Below are 10,133 nucleotides of genomic sequence, written 5' to 3'. Positions count from 1 at the left end.
GATGATGAAACCGAAGCTTTGTCAGGTCAGGTGTCAGAGCTAGAAGGCAGGCTTTGGTTCTTTTTTTTTTTTTTTTCTTTAAAGATTTTATTTATTCATGAGAGACCTAGGCAGCGGGAGAAGCAGGCTACCCATGAGGAGCCTGATGCAGAACTTGATCCCAGGACTCTGGGATCACAACTCGAGCCAAAGGCAGACGCTCAACCACTGAGGCACCCAGGAGCTCCTAGGCCTTGGTCCTTAAGCTGTATGTATTGTCCCTCTTGGAGGCAAATAGCTTGAAGGGTATGAGAGTCTTCTCATACTTCATGGTTTTTCATTTAGGTAAATTCAGTGTTCACCATAACCTGCTGAGGCCAGAGACCAACCAAGATTTCACTTGTGGCTTCCTAAGGCTTTTTTATTGGCCTTGGCTAAACCCCCTACAAAACTACAGATTTGGATCCCTGGGTGGCGCAGCGGTTTGGCGCCTGCCTTTGGCCCAGGGCGCGGTCCTGGAGACCCGGGATCGAATCCCACGCCGGGCTCCCGGTGCATGGAGCCTGCTTCTCCCTCTGCCTGTGTCTCTGCCTCTCTCTCTCTGACTATCATAAATAAATAAAAATTTAAAAAAACTACAGATTTTATGGTTTTAGCATATTAACTAGAAATCAGAAGAAAATAGTGAACAGAATTTGTTGTGCAGGGTGATACTATCCATAGGTGAAGGAAAGAATCAGGAATAGAAAGCCAGATGGGTAGCATGTGTGTGTGTATGTGTGACACTTTCTGTTGGTATGATTGTCTTCTTTCAGAAATCTGGAGTGGTACAGTAGAAAAGTTAATGTTCTAGATTTGTCAACTCGATATAGAACAATCCTAGCCTCTGTCCCTCAATCCTTGGCGGCTGCATATAAGTAGAATTTGCCCGAGTATTACATACCTTTTCCCCTAGAAAATGCTTAAGTTCACAGTGTTAAGCTATCTTAAAACAAGGAAATTGAACCTACATCCGTGCCAATAGGGGGCACTCCCCCACCATGAAGATTATTATGAAGGTATGAAGGTATTTTATGATTCATGCAGAGGTTCCAATGGACTTATTTCTGGCCAAAACTTGAAGACGGGGTGGTTAGGTGAGTTGAAACATTGAATAGCAAAGGATGTAAACACCGAACATACTCAAGTGATTTTATTTGAAATATACTTTTACTTCGTTTTTACAATACAGTGTGCAGTATGACAACTCAAAATAAGAGTGCAGATACAAGATAGGAGTACAAAGGAGGATTAACAATAGATGTCAAAAAGGTTACCTTTTTTTAAGGCTAAATCCCTGGTTTATATTTTCCATACACATTCACAAAATTACAAATTATTCCTTATCAATACTTATTCCTTAGGCCATGAGAAAAGGAAAAAATCCAGACATACTCTCCATATAAAGCAAATCTGGATTAGCCTAAATACTATTTTTCATTTGTTCTGACTTATGAAAATTTAGCAAAGGTATTTCCTTATTTGAACTAACGTGCATTTTATTAGCTATTGATCTCATTCCTGTAAGTGGGTAAGACCTCCCCCACACTGGGGTCTCCAATCAGAACCACAAAGGACATAGAATGGAACTGGCCAGAGCAGTTGGACAACTGAGTGTATAGCAAGACTTTTTTTTTTTTTTAAAGGAAGTCAGCAACAACTAAGTTTTCACTTTGTTTAGGGACTGTGTTGAGTATCAACACATTCATGTCACTAGGACTGAGGAAATTTTGGAACATAAACATTTTTATCCCTATTCCATTGCTGATAAGGAGAGAACCGCAGGACTTCACTGACCTCTAAAATCACTTGTCAGCTTAGATTACTTAAAAGTGTACGATAACTTGCACACGTGCCTTGGTAGGGGATTTGCTTGTGAAAGCACAGGGCCCTAGTGTGGCTCTACGGTCTGTATGCTAACTCAGGAACTGGCACAACAGCTAAACTGCCAACCTTTTAGATCTTGGGATTGAAACAGTTTTCAGTTATGAAAAGCAGCTCATAAAACTCCACTGTCTACCATAGACTACCCATCATTCCTTAGGAGAAAGCAAACTAGAAAACTGAGAAGATTAAGTGCTAATAATTCCTTGGTTTTCTCTGTCCTAAGCTGGAGTGTTTCAGATCTGAAAAGATAGGATGTATGGCATTCCTTCCCTTGACCCAGGAACATTAGTTACTTTCTTCCTAAGGAACGGTTAGCTTGAAAGTATTTCCGTGTAAGACACACATTGCAGCCAACTTCAAGGCCATGCAAATTTGAACAAAGAAAACATAAACTATCTACATTTGTTCAAGTAAAATTACATAGAAATCAAATATATACACAACACCAGGACAAACTACTCATTAAAAACAATTGCTTATGTTAAATTAAGTGACAACTCTATGTTGTTATTCCAGTGTTTAGCTTTGGGAACAGGAAATGCTATAGCTAAAGTCCTAAAAATAAAATCAAGACATTCACATTTGAGGTCGTTTGACACACATCATACCATCCCTAAAGGCTTGAAAAGACTACAAATGAACTTTCCATGCCAGTTACAGAAGTTGAATTTTAAAGCTATAGCTATAGAGACAGTGAAAAGAAAATCCCATTAGCTTAAACAGCAAGCCACTGCATTCTGGTTCTAAGAGGCAGAACTTGATAGAATAAAAACCTGCTTCTGTATGCTCAACCACCCCTCACCCCTGACCCTCCCCATGTTCTTTTCCTATAATGTTCAAATGACTTTCAGGTCATCCTTTCCTTGTGATCTCAAAGTCAATTGTTAGAGTATTTCCCCTTGGCTATAATTTTATTCCAATGCTGAACAAGTGTTATCAATGACCATTTGTCAACTTATTAAATATTAGTATACAGTAGCAGCTATATTCATCCAGAATTCCAGTTTATTACCTATATATGGTATAGTCATCAAATTATACTATGTTCATATATAAAAATGCAAAACTGTCAAAGGTGCTATGTCCTCTCATATATATGAAAAACTATTTGCATCATGAGGAAGAAATTAACCATCAAGTTTATATGACCATCTGCCATTCATAAAAGTGTAACTTCTACATTCTCTTGTACTATGCATATCACAGAAAGGAAACAAGGTTATAGAATCACTTGTGACAATTTGAGCAAAAAATTCAGAAAATCATTAAAAAGATCAGCATATGCTATAGTTTAGCTAGATCACAATCTTGTGTGCAGTGAAATCTGATCCACAAAGTCTGAGCTAAAAAACTGGTAATTCTAATGGAATGTTTTAGACTTAAAAGACATATATATAAATGAATTCAAGCCTAACAGAGTAGGTTGAGACCAAAATGGCACTTTTTTTTTTTTGTTTAACTTTTTAGGAAAATATTTTTGGTAACAAAACCAGCTTTCTAACCAAATACTGTCCTGCCCAGTGCACAGAAGCACAGTCCCCCCTCCCATTCCCATGAAGTTCTTAAGTTAACTGTTAAATAGCATCAATATTTTTAACTACGTGAGACATGGACTGCTGTGTATATACACACAAGTTTTTCAAGGAAAAACCAGACAAAAGACTTAGGTGAAAATAGAATTAAAAGGTTTTTACATAGATGAAATGGAACTGGTCTGCTGAAAGCTTCCATTTAGAATCCCCAGAGGAGGCAAGAACCTCTAAAGCCACGTACAGTGAATAAAGACTGCTATGCACAAATTGCCTAAGGGGATTTTCTCACCAGTTTGAGATCAAAGAACAGGTCTACAGCTTATTCGGCCTGCCACCTCAGGGTCTTGCTCAAGTATCAGGGCTCTCTTCCTAGTGGCAGTTGCCAGATCAAGTCCAATTATACCACAGAATGATGTTTCCCTCACCTTAGCCAACTGGACGGCACCCACTGAGGTTCAGTATCAAGTTTGTTAATTAACCTAAGCAATTCCTGATAGGCTTTATCAAGATCTGAATTCACAATTGCTGTGTCAAAGTAGTGGCCATTGTTCTGCTCCATCTCTCTAGTCTTTTCAATGATTTCTCTCAACTCTTCAGGCTGTAAAGAGAAGACAAAAACTGAGGTAATTCCATTCCTTATCAAAACACAATGAGTCAGAGATGATTCAAAAACAAAAAATAATCTTATATTGCTTGCTGTCTCAAAATATGTCCCCCTTCAGGAGCTCCTCTTCAACCCTTTCATGGGCTCAGTGATTTCCTTTGCTCTGGTGTCTTCAGGATTCATACTGAATCATTTGGGACTCAATATAACTTGTTTATACTGCTACTCAGGTTTTCATGTAGCTGTTTTACCCACTAGACTAGAGGCTTCAAAAGCCAAGACTATTACTTAGGATTCCCTACAGACATTTGTTTTCAAGCATTTTGGGGCATCATAACCTTTCCCTAAAAAATAACATCTTTTCTAATACAGAGTGAAGCTTTCTGGTTGAAACAAGGTTGGTAGAACCCAAAATGCCATCTACTCTTGGCTTTATAAAGATGCACTGTCCTTTATATCTGTTGCAGAGTTCGGCAGGATGAACATGGGAAAAGGAAAGATCAATAGAATGAAATGGGTATCCTATGAAAACACTGCTGGTCAACCCAAGATTTAATCTCATGTTTTGGGGGAATTACTTGGCTTTAAACTGCTTCTCTGTTTTCAGTACACAAAGGTGGTCTTTAAAGATGCAAAAAAGTATCTGAAGATGAGTTTGGGAAATGATACAAAACAGACTACTACACTGGTAAAGGAAGTAGCTGTTTCATACAGATGAGTAGGTGGTAAGGCAGGGTGTGGAACTTATTCAGAACACTCTGATTACCATGCACATGTGTTCAAGAAAGTAAAACTACCCCAAAATCACCTGTCAATGAAGAGAACTAATTTAACTCAAGTCCAAACATCTCAGATATGAAAGTCACACACCAGTATTACATTGGACCCACAATACAGAACTTATTCAACTGGTTGAGCTTCTGTAACAGTAGGAAACATTAAAAATATGACATCTCTGGCTTGTCCTGAGGCAGTTTCTTGTGTGGCTCTCTAATTTCATTCTGGAATGTTGTGCATCTGGCTGCGGTACACAGAAGAACCCTTTGTTTCCTAGGGGACTCTACTACATCATTCTAACTAAACACACTGTAACAGTCTTGCTAATACTTGGGCTTACTCAAATCTCAAGATTATTGGAAGAACATTCCAGAAGTCAAAACAGAATCTAAACTTTGTGGTGCTAGAGTTGAAATGTAAAGCCCTACATCTCACACAGATTCACATAAATAGCCAATCCACCTAGTTTTTATCAAATTTAAAGCATTATTTTGTCTTTTGCCAAAATGGTTTCTACCATTTGTTTCTATTTTAAAGTTTTTATTTATTTGAGAGAGTAACAAGAGAGAGCACAAGCGGGGAGGGCCAGAGAGAGAAGGAGAAGCAGACTCCTCGTTGGGCAGGGAGCCCAACACAGGGCTCAGTCCCAGGACCCTGAGGATCATGACCCAAGCAGAAGGCCGAGGCCGACACTTAACCAACTGAGCCACCCAGGCTCCCCCATTTATTTTGTTTTAATTTAGGTTTTAATTTCCAACTATTTTTCAAATCACAATTCATGACTAAGATGAAACAAAATTATTTTTGCTCAAAAAGTTTTGGACTGAAAAAATTCGCCTATAGGCAAAATAGACTATAACAGTTCGATACTATCAGCTTACCACTCTCGGGCCCCCATTCTAGTAGAGAGATTCTGCAATCAGATTAACTGATTATTTACATTCTGCATCCAGTGAGGAACACAGCTCCTTCCTGATTAGCACCATTTCATAGAGTTAAAACTGAGGACTTATTTTTGTTCAACACTTTTACTGTATGACTGATAAAAAAGCAGTACCGGAAATACCAAAGGAAATTAAACACAGGTGGAAAAAAATGGCAGTAAGATACACCACCCTTTATACATTCTCAGCATTGTGCATGGAACATGCGCCCAGATAGAACTGATGTTGGGTCACAAAAGAAAGTACAAACATTTCTGAAAGATTCACATCTTTACAGACTATGTTCTCTGACCACAATGAAATTATAAATCAGTAAATTTTTTTTTAATCTCCAAATATGTGGAAATTACATACTTCTAAATAACCTATGTGTTCAAGAAGAAAATGACAGGGAATGAGAAAATATTTCTAACAAAGTGATAATGAAAGACAACCTCAAAATTTGTACAATGCAATTAAGCAACTGTTTAGAGGGAAATTTATACCTTCATATTAGAAAAGACGACTTAAAAATCTAAGTTTTCTTCAGAAACTAGAGCAAGTGCAAATTAAAGCCAAAATAAGTATAAGTCAATTAACTAGAAAAGAGACAAATAAGAATATTAACAAAGACCAAAGGCCTCTGACTTAGTTTTTTCCTTTAAGATTTATTTGAAAGTGAAGAGAGCACTGTGGGGGGGGGGGGGTAGAAAAAGAATCTCAAGTAGACTCCCCACTGAGTGAAAAGCCCAGCACAATGCTTGCTCCATCTCATGACCCTGAGATCATGACCTGAACCAAAACCAAAAGTTAGACACTTAAATGACTGAGCCACCCAGGTACCAATGCCCCTCACTGGCTTAGTTATTTTTCTAGTTTCTGGTTATTTCTTTTAATTTCCATATAAATTTTAAAATCATCTTTTCAATTTCTATAGAAACCCTTGCTAAGACTTTTCTTCCTCGGTAATGATTTACTTGAGATAAAATTCATTTATAATTTACCCATTTTAAATGAACAATTTTAATTGTTTTTAATATAGTCACAGAGTTGTGCAATCAACACCACAATTTCAGAGTATTTTCATCAGCCACCCCCTCTCCCCAGCCAAAAACCTCATATCCATAGGCAGTCACACCCCATTTTCTACCAATTCCCAGCTGTAGGCAACCACTAATCTACTTTAGGTCCTTATAGATTTGCCTATTCTGGACATTCCACAAAATGGTCTTTTGTGACTGGCTTCTTTCACTTATAATGCTTTCAAGGTTCATCCATGTTGTACAATGTATGAGTACTTCATTCCTTTTTATGACTTTTTTTGAGACTTAAAATAAAGCTGCAGTAATCAAGACTGTGATATTAGCATAAACAAAGGAAAGAGTCCAGAAATAATCCCCACCCTGTCTGCTACATATTTGACCACGTCATTTTTTAAAAAGGTGCCAATATAATTCAGCAGAAAAAAGGATAGTCTTTTCCAGATAATGCTACAGCAATTGAATATCCATGTGTGTTAAAAAACAAAACAAAAATAAACACCAAACCAACCACCACCCTAAACAAATTCAGGCCTAAAAGTAAAAGCGAATACAAGAAAGGTTTTACAAGAAAACAGGATAAAATCTTTATAATCATGGAGCAGGCAAATTTTTTAAGACTGTAAACAAAAATCATTTTAAGAAAAATGAAAAAGTACACAGCTTAGACACTTGTGATCTTCAAAAGATATCATTAAAAATTTTTCTGGGCAGCCCCGGTGGCGCAGCGGTTTAGCGCCGCCTGCAGCCTGGGGTATGATCCTGGAGATCCAGGATCGAGTCCCACATCGGGCTCCTTGCATGGAGCCTGCTTCTCCCTCTGCCTGTGTCTCTGTCTCTGTCTCTCTCTCTCTCTGTGTCTCTCATGAGTAAATAAATAAAAAATCTTAAAAAAAAATTTTTTTTTCTGAGAAAATATATTAGAATTTTTACAACTCAGAAAATAACCCAATTTATTTTTAAAAAGACATTTCACAAAAGAATATGCTTAAATAACTACATGGAAAGACACTATCCTTACTCATCAGGAAAATACAAATGAAAACCTTAATGGTAACACATCACACCTATCAGAATGGCAAAAAACGTTAACAAAAAGCAAAATCTGGAAAGGATGTGGAACAAATGGCACCAAACTGATTTAAAATAGTTTTGCAGCTTTATACAGTTAAAACATACACTTACCATTTGATCCAGCAATTCAAGAGAAACAACATAGATGTCCATCAAAAGATTATGAATGCTTAGAGCTGCTTTAATCATACTAGCTCAGAATTGGAAAGAACCCACATAATTTTTAACTGATGAATACATTGTGATATATTAAGCTCATGGTATACCACTCAGCAATATGAAGGTATGAACTACTGTTTGATGCAACAGTGATGAATCTCAAAAACATTATGTTGATCAAAAGTCAGACGTAAACTTAAATATACTCTATGGTTCCATTTATATGAATTTCTAGGAGAGACAAAATAAATCTACAGTGACAAAGCACTAGTGATTGCCTAGGGAAGAATGGAAGGGTATTAACTTCAAAGAAACATGAGACAATTTTCTAGAGTGATGAAGATGTTCTAAATCTCTACTGGCATGGTAGTGACACAGGTATACACTTTGCCAGACTCACATTACACAAATAAAATGTACGTATTTAATTGAACATAAAATAATTTCAATGAAGTTAATTTTTAAAAATCAGAGAATTCTCATTAGAAAATCAAACATACTGTAAAGTGTTAAAACATTTTGGTACTGATTAAGTTCTTCCTTTAAAAATATGTATAATTAGGGGCACATGGGTGGCTCAGTGGTTGAGTGTCTGCCTTTGGTTCAGGTCATGATCCTGGGGTCCTGGGATCGAGTGCTGCATTGGGCTCCCTGCAGTTATAATTGATAATTGGTATCTTTTCTACACCTTACTCAATATGGGATAGCTAATTCAAAATAAATAATAGTATAAATAATCCCATGAGAACATTACCTGGCACCACCAACCCAAAGAAAGTTGCCTAACATATTTTGGAATCTTATATAGCCCTTGCAGGATACTGAATCCTTGGAGAAGAAAAACATAACAAAAAGTGTGCATATTAGAAAATAGAAAAATTAGGCTGAATAAGTAGGAGGAAGCTCACTCTGGTCCACCCTTTTCCTTCAATGACCATGGTATTTCTGGTCTACCAAAGTAGTTACTGGGCACTAAGTTTCATAGTTTTAGTTTTATTTTCTTTATTGTGATCCCACTCAAGAACAGCCAGTGGCCATGTCCCATTTTTTTCTGTATCATCCCAAATGCTAAGAACAGCAGGTACTCTGATTCCATTAATTTATGAACTCACAATTGTGTTGCAAACATAAAAAAGGGTGAACACTACTTTAGCCAGCTGATCTTTTAGCCTAAACAGATCAACCAGAGTTGTGTGTATCATGTAGGATGGAAAAATCCTTATTTGTCTATAGCCTAAGACCCTGAAAAATACAATCTTCACATATAGATTGAATAATAAACATGAGGGATGCATGGGTGGCTCAGCAGTTGAGCGTCTGCATTTGGCTCAGGGCATGATCCCGGAGTCCCAGGATCGAGTCCCACATCAGGGTCCCTGCAGGGAGCCTGCTTCTCCCTCTGCCTGTGTCTCTGCCTCTCTCTTGTGTGTCTCTCATGAATAAATAAATTTTAAAAATCTTAAAAAAAAAAAAAAAAAAGAAATATGAATAGACCAAGAATGAAAAAAGACCTATCTTGGGGAGGAAGAAAGAGGGTTGGTGGTTATGCTGTATAGCCAAGAATCATAAGAAAGGAGTAATAGTATGCTTTTAATGACCTCTTTTTAAAAAATATTTTATTTATCTGAGAGAGCAGGGGCAGGGGTAGAGGGACAGGGAGAAGCAGATTCCTCGCTGAGCTGGGAGCCTGATGCAGGGCTCGATCCCAGGACCCCAGGATCATGGTCTGAGCCAAAGGCAGATGCTTAACTGAGTCACCCAGGCACCCCACTTTTAATGACTTTTAAGGATTTTATAAAGAAGAGTGTTATGTGTATTTATGGCTTTAAGGAGATTTAGAGAGCAAATGAAATAAGGAAAACTGATTCCTCTGTAAAAAAAAAAAAAAATTTAAGAAATCAGCAAAACCAAGGAAAAGTCTGTTATTTTGATACAGTAAGTCACTTGACAGTTTTCATTTCACACATTTAAATAAAGTCAGTGCTTTCCGATCAATACATTAGTATATAATAATTTTATTATTAATGTTTAGTAAAATGTGAACTAACCTCAACCATGTCCAGTTTCTAAAATAATTTTTTTTACCTTTCAGATCATATGAGAAGACTGAGAAGACAAA

General features: G+C 37.2%; 1 protein-coding gene across 10 annotated transcripts in view; it reads right to left on the bottom strand.

The window, feature by feature from the left end:
• Window positions 1-1,156: 1,156 nt before the first annotated feature.
• The window catches only part of MPP5 (membrane palmitoylated protein 5), a 100,148-nt gene continuing 91,171 nt past the window's right edge, over window positions 1,157-10,133 (bottom strand). For all 10 annotated transcript variants that reach the window (XM_038544978.1, XM_038544984.1, XM_038544980.1 and 7 more), the window contains one exon: window positions 1,157-4,035. In XM_038544978.1, the coding sequence (XP_038400906.1) occupies window positions 3,859-4,035 (177 nt within the window). In that variant the 3' untranslated portion in view covers window positions 1,157-3,858. The remainder of the gene's footprint in view (window positions 4,036-10,133) is intronic.

Source organism: Canis lupus, chromosome 8, assembly GCF_011100685.1.
Source record: "Canis lupus familiaris isolate Mischka breed German Shepherd chromosome 8, alternate assembly UU_Cfam_GSD_1.0, whole genome shotgun sequence".
Classification (NCBI taxonomy): Eukaryota; Metazoa; Chordata; class Mammalia; order Carnivora; family Canidae; genus Canis; species Canis lupus.
The sequence above is the reverse complement of the archived record's forward strand: the minus strand, read 5'-3'. Positions and strand labels throughout refer to the sequence as shown.